This window comes from Stomoxys calcitrans, chromosome 3 (assembly GCF_963082655.1).
Source record: "Stomoxys calcitrans chromosome 3, idStoCalc2.1, whole genome shotgun sequence".
In the NCBI taxonomy this organism is placed as follows: domain Eukaryota; kingdom Metazoa; phylum Arthropoda; class Insecta; order Diptera; family Muscidae; genus Stomoxys; species Stomoxys calcitrans.
The window spans coordinates 169,603,273-169,619,360 of NC_081554.1; the positions used below are offsets into that span (position 1 = coordinate 169,603,273).

General features: G+C 42.2%; 1 protein-coding gene across 5 annotated transcripts in view; it reads right to left on the reverse strand.

Moving 5' to 3' along the window:
• Positions 1–279: 279 nt before the first annotated feature.
• The window catches only part of LOC106088569 (unconventional myosin-IXa), a 77,913-nt gene continuing 62,104 nt past the window's right edge, over positions 280–16,088 (reverse strand). For all 5 annotated transcript variants that reach the window (XM_013254147.2, XM_059366048.1, XM_059366049.1 and 2 more), the window contains 5 exons: positions 14,952–15,659; positions 13,423–13,520; positions 11,845–13,355; positions 8,651–8,928; positions 280–1,578 (listed from right to left, as the gene is read on the reverse strand). In XM_013254147.2, coding sequence (XP_013109601.1) covers positions 1,180–1,578; positions 8,651–8,928; positions 11,845–13,355; positions 13,423–13,520; positions 14,952–15,659 — 2,994 coding nt within the window. In that variant the 3' untranslated portion in view covers positions 280–1,179. The remainder of the gene's footprint in view (positions 1,579–8,650; positions 8,929–11,844; positions 13,356–13,422; positions 13,521–14,951; positions 15,660–16,088) is intronic.

A 16,088-nucleotide genomic window follows, 5' to 3' on the forward strand; every position in this document is an offset into this window, starting at 1 on the left:
ATTTTATTTTATTTTATTTTATTTTATTTTATTTTATTTTATTTTATTTTATTTTATTTTATTTTATTTTATTTTATTTTATTTTATTTTATTTTATTTTATTTTATTTTATTTTATTATTTTATTTCATTTTATTTTATTTTATTTTTATTTTATTTTTTTTTTTAATTTTATTTATTTTATTTTATTTTATTTTTTTTTATTTTATTTTATTTTATTTTTATTTTATTTTTTTTTATTTTATTTATTTTATTTTATTTGTCTTAGGTTCTTAATTTTTTTCCTCCTTTTCCTAACTGCTTTTCAGTATGAGGTCTTCAATTTTATTTGTTATGCTCTTTGGCCTTTGAGTTGAAGCGATATTCACCATAGCATTTCATAATATTGGCCATAGTCATGTAATGTAAATTAGAGTTGTTTAATTTCTATTCATATAAGGGAAGTTGACAATGTTCAAAATGGCTTGTTTAAGAATAGAATGGGATAGTGTGGAGAAGCGTTTAATATTTACAGTCTTAATTTATGCACATGAATATTATTCATCATTCGGGCCATGGTATTGGATGATGCTGCCATGCTGCTTGTTTTGATGGAATATGTTGGGTTTAGAGACACATACATTATAGTTGGGCAATTTCAAAATTATTGGAAATTGTTGCTTACGAAAAACATAAAGGTCAACAAAATTTGTTTATAATTTGAAAAACAGATTTTTAGAAAGTATTTACTTTATAAGCTGATTTTATAAATTTTTGCCCGAATCTTATATACCCTCCACCATGAAACCCATTTGTCAAGTTCCTTGCGCCGAATCACTTTGTAGGCAAGCAACGGTTAGTGGATACGAATTGCTTTGCTACTATTGAGGCTATATCAAGTTATGAACCGATTTATGTCATACTTGGCTTGAATGTTGCAGACCATAGTAGGTCTGCCAATTTCAGAAAAATTGGATACAATTTTGGGCCCTACAGGAGCTTGAATAATTTTAATGTCCCTCTAATATTTGTTGACATTGCCCAAATTGAATACCTTAGTGCTTGACTCAACCCTAATTTGTATTACTGGCCAGCATTGGCACCATGACCAACATACTTAATTATGATAAAGGAGCTTAGGCTACTCTTACTATTCTCCACCTGGCCACGCGTTGCATCATTGTTAATTATCACTTGGTTGTTATATTTTGACAGCTGCACTTGTTGCACCCCCAGAAGCCGTTGCATTAGCCGTATTGCTATTGCCATTACAGCTCGTGGTGTTGTTATTGTTGTTTGGGGCATTTTGCAAAGGGTTGTTTGTTGCTACCGAATTACTGTTGGCCATTGCTCGCAGCAGTTCCATGTATTGAAAGGGAACATGAAATTTTTGTCCTTTATGCTCAACAATCAAATGGCCACGACACGATGAGGCACCCACCACACTAACACTGTCGCCCTTTTTCAATTGTTCACTGGGCGGATTTGTGATGGTGTCCTCGGGAAAATTCATTTTCATAACACGCGTTTGGGGGAAACTTAATTTGGTGCTGCCAGTAATGGTGTAATTGCGGGATGGTGGCACTGGTGGGGGTCGTTCCTGGAAAGGTAAAAAGAGAAAAATTACATAAATCAGGAATTTTAACAAAAATGAAAAACATAAAACATTTATAAAAAAAAAATAATTATTAATTATATACCCTCCACCATAGATCGCATTTGTCGAGTCCTTTTCCCGATATCTCTTTTAAGGCAAACAAAGGATAAAATAAAACAAGTTATAGTCCGATTCGGACTATAAATGAATTGAATGCTGAACATTGTAGAAGTCATTGTGTAATATTGGGTTGCCCAAAAAGTAATTGCGATTTTTCATATAGTCGGCGGTGACAAATTTTTTCACAGCTTGTGACTCTGAAATTTCATTCTTTCTTCTGTCGGTTATCAGCTGTTACTTTAAGCTTGCTTTAGAAAAAAAGTGTAAAAAATGTATATTTGATTAAAGTTCATTCTAAGTTTTATTAAAAATGCATTTACTTTCTTTTAAAAAATCCGCAATTACTTTTTGGGCAACCCAATATTTCAGTCTATTCGGATAGGAATTGCGCTTAAGAATTGCAGGAGCTCAAGAAGCAAAATCGGGAGTTCTGTTTATACGGGAGTTGTATCAAGCTACAGATCGACTCAGACCATATTAGACACTTATTTCTGCCAAATCGGGTGAGAATTGCGCCCTCTAGTGTTTCAAGAAATCAAGATCCCAGATCGGTTTATATGGCAGCTACACCAGGTTATGTACCAATATGCGCCATACTTAACACAGTTGTTGGAAGTCATAACAAAACACCTCATTTCAGCCAAATCGGATGAAAATTGCGCCCTCCAGCGACTCATCAAGTCAAGATCCAAGATCGATTTATATGGCAGCTATATCAGGTTATGAACCGATTTAAACCATACTTAGCACAGTTGTTGGAAGTTATACCAAAACACCGTTTTGGTATAACTTCAGTCAAATCGGACGACAATTGCGCCCTCTAGAGGCTCAAGAAGTCAAGACCCAAGATCGGTTTATATGGCAGCTATATCAACCATTCCATTCCATGCCCTAAAGTTGATTCGTGTCTGGTACTCGTATTGTGCCCCACCTATGAATCGTTGTCTGTTGGCCACGAAAGCCGGGCAATGACATAGGAAATGCTCCAACGTCTCATCATCTTCCCCACATGCCCTACACGTGTTATCACTTGCAGCAACGATTTTGCATAATTAGTCGCTTATATGTCCCGTTATATACCGAAAGCTATGCTGACCTACTTCTGACTTCCTTTCAATAATAGCCCTATCTTCTCACGATCTGGATCTCCCCATAAAAGTTTCGTCATCCTACCAACCGTTTCGCTATTCCACAGTATTACATGTTCCAAGCCCACGCCCTTAACTCGGACTGCGTCGACTCGAAAGGCTTCGGATTAACCAAGTTTATTGACGGCAGTCCTCTGGCCTTCACTGCCAAATTGTCGGCTTTTTCATTTTGCCTTACTTCGTGCCATCCTCCGAGAAGTCTTTAATCTGCTTCTTACACTGCAAGACTGTTCGTGATTTTACCGCCCTATTTATTATTGCCCTTATGGCCATTTTACTGTCTGTTCGTACTCGACGTCCTCGCATTAGCATTACACCTCCTCACGCATTCCGTGAACGACCGGATCTGCTCCTGCAGGACCGTATTATGAGCAGGCAGTCTAAAACAGATCTCAGTCCCCGGGTTCACAATTTAGACCCCCAGGCCCACTCTGTCCTCTAGCTTTGATCCATCCGTGTAACGTGATCTTTAGATGGCAGTTCTAGGGTTCTGTCAATCCAAGACTGTGCTGCTGGCAGCAGTGCTTCGCAATCAATTCATGTCAGGTTCATCTCAGGTATCCGATCGGAAACCTCTTCCCTTCTTTCCAGTTTTCCTATCGTCGCCTCGATTATATAATACGATGGTATAAGCTGCTTCCATCCTCAATCCATTCTTCCACCGCCTAAAGTCTCATAGCCGCAGTGGCTGCCTCACACTTAATGTGTATGTCAACGGGTCGCCTATGCGACCTATGCCAAGACAACATGTTCTCTGAACCTATTGTATGGTCCTTATGTTGCACTTCATCTCCATAACAGCCCAACAAACTACTGAGGTGTAAGTAAGTATTGGTCTAATCACGCTCCTGTAGAGCCAGAGGACTATCCTCGGATTCAGGCCCCATTTCGAGCGTACGGCCCGAAACAACTGTGATCCTTCTTAGCACACTATTGAATATAACACTTCCAATTCAGTTTCCTGTCCAAGACCACACCTAAGTATTGACCTTGTCAGATATCGTAATCGTTTCGTTCAGGAAACCTGGTGCGTTAAATTGGCCAACCTTCATCTTCCTCGTGAAAAGGCATATTTCAGTCTTCTTTCGGTTAACATTGAGACCTCTGGGTCTAGCCCAGTCGTATGCCATATGGAAGATCCTTTCGGCCCCTCTGCATAGCTCGGATTCGGGTCCTTGCCCTGTAGAAGTATTACAATATCGTCTGCGTAGCAGACGGGCTCAAATCCCTCCTCAGTCAACTTCCGTAATAGGTCATTTATGGTGGTCACCCAAGGGAGTGACGATAAAATTCCCCCTCGTGGCGTGCCTCCCCTTATATTTATGTCATGAGACAAACAATTTATCCTCCTGTTCCTTAGCTAAGGACTGGGTCCACCAGGTTCTGGTTTAAGGATTGAATCAGTCTGTCGATCCGCACATTGTTAAATGCCCCCTAAATGTCAATGTATACCGCCAGTGTGTACGTTTTGCAATCGAAGGATTCTTCTATTTTATGCACAACCTCGTGCAGGGAAGTCTCCACCGACCTTCTCTGGACATAGATATGCTGTTTGTATTTGAGCACTTCGCTGGATGTTCTACTCTTTATCACGTTATCCACAATGCGTTCCATGGTCTTGAGTAAAAAGAACGTTGGCCTTTGATGTGGCATAACTTGCCTTGCCGGGCTTGGGTATAAATTCTATCCTTGCCTCCTGCCAGGCTTTCAAAATATATGCAAGTCTCAAGCACGCTATGAAAATTCTGGCCAGTATTTAGTAACGCCGGAAATATTCCAACAGGTCCGGGTGACTAAAATGGTTTGAAGCCCCTCAAGGATTCCTTCACCATAAATTCCGTAATTATAAACCTTCGATCAACGTCATTATTCCGGTATCTCCGTAAGTCGTATCCTGTGGTAAATGGGTTTTCATCAAAAGCCTCAACATGTCCTCCTGTTGTTTCTGCTCTCACTCCAATGTCGTCTACTAAAGTTTCAGTTTGGACATGGGTTTGTGAGAGAAACTTTTTTATCTTGGGGGTGTCATTAACGCTCTGGACTTGTTCGCAAAAAAGCTTCCAGGAGGCACGTTTTCCCGCTCCGGTAATCTTATTGTATTGCTTGTGCCGCATGTAATACACATCCCTATAAACTTCCGATCTTTTACGACGTGCTCTATTAAAAAGTCTACGGAACTCTTTCCCAATGTTGCGAATCTCCCCGATCATCCAGGGTTTTTCTTGGGCTGATTTCCTTCCCCGAAGAAGACAACTATCTTCGAAGGACCACACCAGTGCAGTCGTAATCCTGTTGACATTTTCGTCAATGTCTTCTATGCTTGGACAAACTAAATTATCTTGCCCAAGTCTTCTTCTGAGTAGCCTTCCGAATTTTGTCCAGTTGGTTTTCAACTTATTCCGAAAGCTTATCGGATTCGGCGCTGGCCGTGCTATTCTAAACCTAATGTAGCGATGGTCAGAGAAAGAGTGTTCCATGGAGACCCTCCAATCCTGAACCTCATCCATTAAATTTTCCGAAGATATCGTCACATCTAATAACTCCCCCCAATCCTATTAACAAAGGTAGCGGTGTTACCAATATTAAGTGTAATTAGGTCGTTAGTATTCAAGAACTCTGCAGGGCTTGGCCCCGCTTATTAGTGTTGGTACTACCCCACGAAATGTGTTGAGAGTTCGCATCGCACCCTATTAGTACCTCGATTCCTGTCTGTTTTGCTTTCCTCACCAGCCGTTGGAGCTCTGACGTGGGTGGCGATGTCGGAGAGTCGAAAGGCAGATAAAGTGATGCCAGATATGCTCCACCATCTCCCTGTCTCACCACTGTTGTATCCAACGTTTACAACTCTGGGGAAAATATATAATTCAAATTTTGATGGTTAGCATAGAATAATTGGTAGTTTAAATGGTTCAGTCCAGAAACGTTGTTCCGTGTCGTCCATGGCTCCTGAATTAAGGCAATATGAATTTTGTCTCGCTCCGGTGGAGGTTTATCTGGATTACCTCAATCATTGGTCCTCCAGTAAATGGGAATCTTTGAAGTAGGTGATGATCTCATCGTCTGCTCCCTGTTCTTTAGATTGCATTGACTTTTCTGTCACTGCACTGCCTGATGCCTAGTCTAGTCTTACGACTCTTTATAAAGTCGGTAATGGTTCCATCGTCGGTTCCCTGTTCGTTAAACTGTATTGGGTTTCCATTCCCTGTACTGCCTGATGTTACAATACTAGGATCATTGCCTATCTTAGCCTTCCAAATCTTAAGTAAATGGGCTTCTTGGGAGTGGGTGAAGGTAACATCATCGGTCTTCTGTTCGTTGGGTTGCATTGAGACTCCTGTCGCTGCGCTGCCTAATGTTTCAATATTAGGATCTTTACCTATCCCAGTATTCCGAATCTTTAAGTCGGTGATGGGTCCGTCGTCGAGTTTCTGTTTGTTAGGGTGTATTGGATCTCTCGCCACTGCACTGCCTGATATTTTAGTATTAGGATCTTAGCTTCTCCTAGTCTTTCCAATATTGAGAGATGCCGTGATTGTCTCGTTGTCGGCCCCCTGTTTGTTGGACGGTGTTGAGTCACCTGCAAAAGGTGTAGAGTCACTTGAAAAATACAGCTTTGCACCCATAGTGCGCCATGCCTTTAGTCTTAGCCATACTTGTCACGGAGACTTGATCAATGGCAACCACAAAGAGAGTTCCTTTCTCCTTCTCCTCCCTGTGGAAGACCTCCCACTTCTCTGCGACCAAACCTTGGTTTTGCTTGCTCAAGAATCCCAACATGCGTTCCGTCGCAAATTTACTGCCCCATCCCTTTATGAAGACCGTAGCCTTTGTGAGCTGGGAAATATCCATCTTTCTCACCAGTACGGGCTTTGCGCCCTCCCAGGGAGCATGAATACCCCTGACGAGCTGTTTCACGGTATCAATACATTCAGCAGACGCAAACGCAGCGTAAAGATGTCCCCTCTAAACTCGCAGCTCATCATTTTTATGGGAACCCTTTACAAGGTTCCACACATGTTCAAAAATCCGATCGTTAACCAAATCCTCCACTTGGGATTGATGATCTGGTGGAATCTTACCGGATGCACTGCTGATATTGATGACTACATAAGTCAGCTCATCTCTGTTGTGCTTACTTGCCACTCTGGCGTAAGAGGGCGGTTCCTTACCATTTTCAGCGAATATCTTCCCCTTCCGTGATGGCTGTGGCCTCCTATTGGAAGTCACAGTCCTCCATGAAGACTCAGGGGCCGTGCGTGCTTCCTTCGTTCCTGTTCCGATTTTGTCAACCTCCGCAGGACACTGTCTGGAGTCTCCTTTGCGGGATGGCTGGCTTCGTTTTCCCAGAGTACTTGAAAGTGAGGAGCTCTTTTTCTTTTTAACCTTTTTAGCAGTGTTATCTCTTCGGGAGATCTGACACTTTTCCAGCTTCCATGGAAGTGGTTGGAATGTCAGTTCTATCCCTTCCAGCATCCTGCACTTTCGCCCGATTACGCTGCCGGTACATACTCCTCTGTCTCCTTCACCGGATCGCTTTCTCGCTCTGCTTGTGAGCTTAGCAAAGCCATCGCTCACTTCTGCCGCCATCCCAATGACCTCATCTCTCGATTCGGCTGCGATGACTGTTTCATTGACACAGTCGCTGTCTGAATCCAAGTCGGAAACACAACATTTTTACTTAAAGGCTGGGATCGAACTGTGCATCCCTCTGGTTTATCCGTCTCTTCCTCATTAATTAGTCTGACGACTAGTTGTGCGCTTGAAGCATTACTCTTGACTACAGGTGCCAAGGCACCCACACCTAAAGGAGGGGAGGACAACATGCTGCGGTCTGACGCCACCACCGCAGATGTTGAATCTTTGGAGTCCATTTCTAGCCTACTCCAAAAGGCTTTAAAAACGGATATATATTTTTTTTCTTTGAGGAGTGAAATAAAAACACGTCCGCTCCACTCAACAGCTACAAAATGATTTTTACCTAACATAGTTGTTGGAAGTCATAACAGAATACTACATGCCAAATTTCAGCCAAATCTAATAAAAATTGCGGGTTCCATGGGCTCAAGAATTAAATTTGGAGTTCGGTTTATATGGGAGCTATATCTAAATCTGAACCGATATTACCCATTTGCAATCCCAATATGACCCATTTGCAATCCCCAACGCTAGCTTTACGCGTTCGACCTCTATTGTGATTTCTACAGACGGATGGACGGACATGGCTAGATTGACTCAGAACATCGAGAAGATCAAGAATTTATATGCTTTATGGGGTCTTAGACGAATAATTCGGGATTACAAACGGAATGACAAGATAAGTATACCCCCATCCTATGGTAATGGGTATAAAAATTTAAATTTTGTTAACTTTTAAACTATTTTTTACTCTAAACTCTTCTGAGCATCCCTATGTCTTGTAATAGTCGTGAATACCCCTAATAATTGTCTTTAGACTTCAGAAGATGCTGCTGCACTATTTTAATGGAATAAAAGAAATGCACAAAAATCATAAAAAATCACTAAAAGTCAATTTGTCATCGATTGGAATTTTACAATGGGAAAATGAAGACATAGGACTCTGGTTTTATAAGAATCATGGGTATGGTCTTAAAAACAAAGACATTAGGTCATATGGTGAGTTTAATCATTTTCCTCACAACAGTCAATATTAAAGGAGGCCAATGGATTGAAATAACCCAAAGACCCTATACGCATTTGCCTCTAAAACTCTTTGTTAGGAGAGCCAAGCACATCAAACAAGTATGAGTTCATTCATGTATGTTATAGTGGGTGAGGGGGGTACTTACCAAATCTAATCCAAAGAGACTACATGTTTGCTGTATTATCTTTGTGTCACATTTCTCATTTGGGTCTGGTGGTGGTGTTCCAGCAATGGGTTGTGGTCTTGGTCTCGTGACATTGCCTCCGCCGTTGCCTCCACCGCCAACAAGATTTGTGGTTTTTGCCGATAAACGGGGCAATGATGCTGTTAATGCATTGGAGTTGGCCGTATTAACAGCTGCAGCTGCAGCGGCAGCGGCAGCAGCTGATGTGACATTTGTTGGTCCCAATGTCGCGTTAGTGGCTAAAATGATAGGATATTACAAGGATGAGAGTGGCAAACAACATTAAAATCCACGATGAATAATGAAAATGGAAGTTTTATTGCAAACAATGATAGAGCTAAACATGCAAGATGATGAAATGAATGAGTGACTCGATTATGAACGGGGACAAAACCACATATTAAGGTTGGAAATATTTATTCTGTGTGTAAGAATGGAATTTTTTCAATGCTCAGGAAACGAGTGGTTGTGTAGAGGAACTTAAGTGGTCTCAGTGGACCAAGAGGGTTCCTAGGGAACAAAAGATTTTCTAAGGAACCACAATATTTCTAGGGAATCAAACTGTTCCAAGGGAATCACAGTGTGTGTAAGGAACCAAACTGTTTCTAAGGCACCAAATTGTTCCCAGGGAACCAAAGTGTTCCGAAGCAACCAAAGTGCTACTAGGGAACCAAACGGTTTCTAAGAAACCTACGTATTCCTAGCATACCAGTATGTTCTTAAGCAAACAAAGTGTACAAAAAATGTTCCAGCAATGTTCCCAGTTAACCAAAGTGTTCCCAGGGAATCAAAGTGATCCCAGGGAACCAAAAAGTTCCCACTGAACCAAAGTTCCCACTGAACCAAAGGGAACCAAGGTGTTCCCAGGAAACCAAGGTGTTCCCAGGGAACCAAAGTGTTCCTGGGGAACCAAAATGTTCCCAGGAAAACAAAGTGTTCCCAAGGAACCAAAGTGTTCCCAAAAAACCAAAGTGTTCCCAAAAAATCAAAGAGTTCCCAAAAGACATAAGAGTTCCCACGGAACCAATGTCTTTCCAAAGAACTAAAGTGTTCCCAGGGAACCTAAGTGTTCCCAAGGAACCAAAATGTTCCAAAGGAACCAATATGTTCCCAGCGAACCAAAGTGTTCCCAGGGAGCCAATGTATTCAAAGGAAAGCAATGTGTTCCCATGGAACCAATGTGTTCCTAGGGAACTAATGTGTTCCCAGGTAATCAATGTAGTCCCAGGGAATCAATGTGTTCAAAGGAATTCAGTACTCCCGAGGGAACCAAAGTGTTTCCAGGAATACAAAGTGTTCCCAAGGATCTCGAGTGTCCCCAAGTAACCAAAGTGTTCCCAAAGACCCAAAGATTTCCCAAGGAACCAAGGTGTTCCCAGGGAACCAAAGTGTTCCCAGCGAATCAATGTGTTCCCAGGGAACCAATGTGTTCCCATGGAGCCAATGTGTTCCCAGGGAACCAATGTGTTCCCAGGGTATCAATGTTTTCCCAGGGAAACAATATATTCCCAGGGAATCAATGTGTTCTCAGGGAACCAATGTGTTCCCATGGAACTAATGTGTTCCCAGGGAACCAATTTGTTCCCAGGGAACCAATGTGTTCCCAGGGAACCAATGTGTTCCCAGGGAACCAATGTGTTCCCAGGGAACCAATGTGTTCCCAGGAAACCAATGTGTTCCCAGGGAACCAATGTGTTCCCAGGGAACCAATGTGTTCCCAGGGAACCAATGTGTTCCCAGGGAACCAATGTGTTCCCAGGGAACCAATGTGTTCCCAGGGAACCAATGTGTTCCCAGGGAACCAATGTGTTCCCAGGGAACCAATGTGTTCCCAGGGAACCAATGTGTTCCCAGGGAACCAATGTGTTCCCAGGGAACCAATGTGTTCCCAGGGAACCAATGTGTTCCCAGGGAATCAATGTATTTCCAGGGAATCAATGTGTTCCCAGCGAACAAAGTGTTCTAGGGAACCAAAGAAATCGCTGGGAACCAAAGTGTTTCCAGGGAAATAAAGTGTTCCCAGGGATATAAAGTATTCCCAAGGATTCAAAGTGTTCGCAAGGGACCAAGGTGTTCCCAGGGAACCGAAGTGTTTTCAGGAAACCAAAGTGTTCCCAGGGCACCAATGTGTTGCCAGTGATCCAAAGTGTTACTAGGTAATCAAACAGTTCCCAAGGAACCAAAGTAATCCCAGGGAACCAAAGTGATCCCAGGGAACTAATGTGTTCCCAGGGAACCAATGTGTTCCCAGGGTATCAATGTTTTCCCAGGGAAACAATATATTCCCAGGGAATCAATGTGTTCCCAGGAAAGCAATGTCTTCCAAGGGAACCAATGTGTTCCCAGGGAACCAATGTGTTGCCAGGGAACCAATGTGTTCCCAGGGAACCAATGTGTTCCCAGGGAACCAATGTGTTCCCAGGGAACCAATGTGTTCCCAGGGAATCAATGTATTTCCAGGGAATCAATGTGTTCCCAGCGAACAAAGTATTCTAGGGAACCAAAGAAATCGCTGGGAACCAAAGTGTTTCCAGAAAAATAAAGTGTTCCCAGGGATATAAAGTATTCCCAAGGATCTAAAGTGTTCGCAAGGGACCAAGGTGTTCCCAGGGAACCGAAGTGTTTTCAGGAAAGCAAAGTGTTCCCAGGGCACCAATGTGTTGCCAGTGATCCAAAGTGTTACTAGGTAATCAAACATTTCCCAAGGAACCAAGGTTTTTCCAGGGAACTGGTTTTGCCAGGGAATCAATGTGTTCCCAGGGAATCAATGTGTTCCAATGTGTGGGAACCAAAGTAATCCCAGGGAACCAAAGTGATCCCAGGGAACCAATGTGTTCCCAGGGAACCAAAGTGTTCCCTAGGCACCAAAGTATTCCCAACCAACCAAGGAGTTCTGGAGGAAAAAGTGTTCCCAGGAAACCAAAGTGTTCCCGGGGAACCAAAGTGTTTCCAGGGAACCAAAGTGTTCAGAGGGAACCAAAGTGTTCCCAGGGAACCAAAGTGTTCCCAGGGAACCAAAGTGTTCCCAGAAAACCAAAGTGTTTCCAGGAAACCAAAGTGTTTGCAAGGAACCAAAATGTTTTCATGGAACCAAAGTGTTCCCAAGATACCTAAGTACCTCCAGATTGCCAAAGCACAGACATATTTCAACTTACCTCCCACACCCAATCCATTGTGGCCATGTAGTTTTCCCAATTTCCCAGATGACGGCACCATAAGCACTCCTCCTCCTCCATTGCCACGTGATCTCTGTTTTCCACCGCCCATTTTCTTACGCCATTGCCATCCACGCCATGTGGACTGTATCATGGTGGCACTCTTATTGCGTATCTCTGTGCGCAAATGTTCCAAATGTTGACGTATGCCTTCGCTTAAAAAGACATGACGTTTTCCCGGAGCCCAAGCCAAAGTCACCGACCCCTCTACCAATGGAGGATTCTCCATGGCATGCTGCAAAATGATATTACAGCATTCCTCCATTTTATCCTCATTGCGGCGTATCAAATGGAATGGAGCCAACATACGATAGCGGGCATTGAATTGTTTAAAGCGCATGCGATGGGGGAATCCCGAAGCCATGAGATTCACAGTCTCCAGCACCTGCAGCGAGCGTATTTGTTTGACCACAGTCATGCGTTCAAAGCAACCGGCCGCTTCCATGGAGTTACTGCGTATACAACGAACAAAATGCGGCCGGGCATGGACCAATGTGCGCAGAAGATTATCTAAACGTGTATGGAAATCTTGAGTCAGCGTCGAAACTGGCTCATCACCATTCAGCAGATCAGTATGGGAAGTGGGTGCTATGCGAAAGCTAAGACCCCTGGGCACACTTTGTAGAGCATACAAGGCCTTTAGTTCGGAGCCAAAGAGATGTGTGGCAAAACCAAAATTGCAGGTGTGCTTATAAAATACTGCCACTAGATCATCAGGCACCACATCTCGATTTGTATCCAGAAAATCAGTGGCATCATATTCTACTCTGCCGGCGAAATGACGTATCATAAACATGCGAGGATCATGGGGCTCGGTGGTATGCTTAATCTCCAGCCTGGGGGAACTACGATGTTGCACCTTGATTTTGCAGACATAGCTTTCGGCGGTACCACGAGCAGCACACTCCGCGTCTAGCATGCTCAGCAAACCGGTGCGCAGCGAAGATATCAGATCAATGCAAGGCACATTATCCACATAATCGACTTCGGTGTCACACACAATGCCTTCGTCGCGGCAAGATTCCACAGAGCTTTTGAAAATGTGTGTATTATAGAAATGTTGCATGGTCTCGGCACACAGATTAATACACAAATGTTCCAGCTGGGCATGGGGAGAGGGTTCCTCAAAGCCAAACATATCCAGTATGCCAATGAAGCCATCGGTAGCATGCCTTACTGCATTGTTGAGAGCGGCCATAGACTTAGAACCTGAATTGCCACCTATGGTAGAGGCATGTTGTGAGGCCAGATCGCCTTGATTGTGCACCGATTCATTGGAATCCGAACTCAGAGTTCCCAGAGTTGAGCCCAAACGTTTTAAACTATTGGCCCTTCTCACAATGGTGGCCACAGTGCGACAGTAGAGAGCTTTGGCCAGCGAATCGCGGGTCATGTTAGACATGTTGGCATCACAAACTGATTTGATCAGTTGGCCGCGGGCATTATGGGTTCTGAAAGGAAAATAGTTCGTTATAAATTTTATATAAGGTGAATATATCCAATTTGTTTTCTACTCACCTCACTGTCAGACCACGAAATAGAGCAGCAGGTGGAACACCCAGTAAACTGGCTACAGCATTCAATTCGGTTTCACCCTTGACATCAACCTCCAGACTCTGTTAAAATAATGACAAGAAAACCAACAGTTCAGGCACAAACCATAACAGAAGTTATTTTAACAGGGTGATTTCCCCTTTAAAGGACAATCTTAACAGAAAAATAGTAACAGGGTGATTCACCCATTTAAGTTCAAACAAAGTCGATTTTATGAAGAAAACGAAATATAATTCGCAATCGAACTTCATATGCCAAATTGGATAAGAATTGCTCTCTTCAGAGGCTTAAGAAGACAAGTTAGAAGTTGGTTAAAATAAGAGGTCTTAAGGTTTAGATCGAATGGTTTGCCCACCATAAAGCTGAGTTCACTCTGCCCATTGTGTTATCGCAGCTAGAAAATAGGCGTGGGTAAGAAAGTAATGTAAAAGTGAAAGTGCCCAGATCAGACCTACGCATAAGATGGGGAGATGAAAAAAAGAGCGTAAGGAAACATTTGAGAAAACGTAGAGGTCACCGAGATCTGAGAAAACCGCTTATGCACAAGATGGAAAACCTGTAACCCTGCACATAAACCAAGCAAGTTCTTAATCATATCATCATTGCAACAATCATGAAGTTCGATTTCCATGTGAGGCATTACGTGGCATGTTGCACGCATGAAATATGTTTAAGTTCGGAGTTTTTCATTGATTCTAAACACACCGCCCCGCGATGCTGTCCCAGTAGATCCCGAATTTCAATGGTGTAAAAGTCCTTCGCAGGATTTTGAATGCGACCAACATAATAGCACCAACCTCTGAAAGAGGATAGATTCTCAGTGACATAAGAATATCGAGTGCATCGAAGCAGACTCTAAATCCCGTTAAGACAGATCTTGAGTTCCGAAGATGTTTAATCCCTCCCAGTATTTCGATTGGCACTACCATAATTGGAAGAGGGTAAGACCACCGTATTACAGAGGCCGGCGTGTTCGAATAAGACACTGAACGCCTGGGTTCGAATCCTGTCAAGAAAATCAGAAAAATTTGTCAGCGGTGGTTATCCTTTCCTAACGTTGGCGACATTTGAGAGGCACTATGCCATAAGAAAAAATGGTAGGGCAGCCATGTATAAACTTCTCCTCAAAGAGGTGTCGCACTGCGGCACGGCGTTTAGGCTCGGCTATAAAAAAGAGGCCCCGTATCATTGAGCTTAAACTTGAATTGGACAGCATTCATTGCCATGTGAAAAGTTTGCCCCTGTTCCTTAATGGAATGTTCATGGGCAAATTTGCATTTGCAATTCTGGTGATAATTGTGGAGTCGTCATTATTATTCCCTCCGATATGTTCGTGATTATCGCTTAACTATGTGATTATCCCTTTACATATTCGTGCCGTTCCGACTTAAAAAGAAGGTCCCTCATCATTCAGCATAAACTTTAATTAGACTTCATCAGTGATATGATGGGTATATCCAAGATTTCCAAAAGTTTTAAAAATTTTCACTCACCTGACCATCAATAAACTGTACATTTCCCAGCAGCAACACCGCCGCTAAAACTCGTACCACATCCAAAAAGGGTATACCCAAAATACCCAAACATGTTTTCCAGGCCTGAAAACGCACTGCATCTTCCTGCTCATTCTGCACCACATCACCATGCTGAAGATAACGTAGATTAACCGGTGAATATCCTTCCAAATTGAGTTTAACTCTTTCCTCACGACTCAAACCGGCCAGCATTTGATAGAATATATGATAATTCTTCTCCTTGGGCAATGGCCTTATGACTCTTGTCTGATCCAAGAAATAACAATGAATTTTAGTTCGATACAAAGCACCATCAGTCACCTGCACTTCTATGAACTGGCCAATGCGGCTGGACTCGGAGTTTGTGGTGGTCTTTGCCGAACCTAAGGAACGTAATACTGTAAAGGCGGCTGCCAAATGTTTAAAGGCATCCGTTTCGGGTCCACCACCAGCAACGGCAAACAATTGCCGCAGCAATAGCATGGAACAATGGGTTTTGCCAGCACCCGAGGTGCCCGAGAGAATAATGGCTTGGGGATAACCTGTTTCGGCCTGTTGACGTACAGCCTCTTGGACTATTTTTCGTAGTTGTGGGGCCAACGGGAAGGAACGGGTGGAGGTGAGTGTTAAGGGATTGCCCACGTTGAGATATGGATTGATGGATAATAAGATGGGACCAACATTTGTCTGAAATAAAAAAAAAAAATTGTCATTGCTACGGGAAATGTCTGAGAATAATAATTTTATAACTTAAGATTAATACATAAAAAAAACAAAAACTGTTTTTTATTTTGAAATTTTTAAAACAATATATAAATAATTTGTCATTGTCAAAAATGTTGTATCAAAAAAAAAAAACTAAAAAATTACTGACTTAGGTGTCGGATTTATGTCCGCACATTCTTTTGAACCTAACCTACTAAAAATTAAAAAAAAAATCTTTGAAAAATTTTATAAAAAAAAGATAAGATAAAAAAGATAAAAGATAATAAAGATAAAATTTTATAAAAAAAAGATAATAGTAAAAATAATAACAATAATAAATATAAAATAATGTGCAGAATTTGAATTAAATTTAAAAATTAAAAGAATTGACTTAACAAAAAATTATTTTTC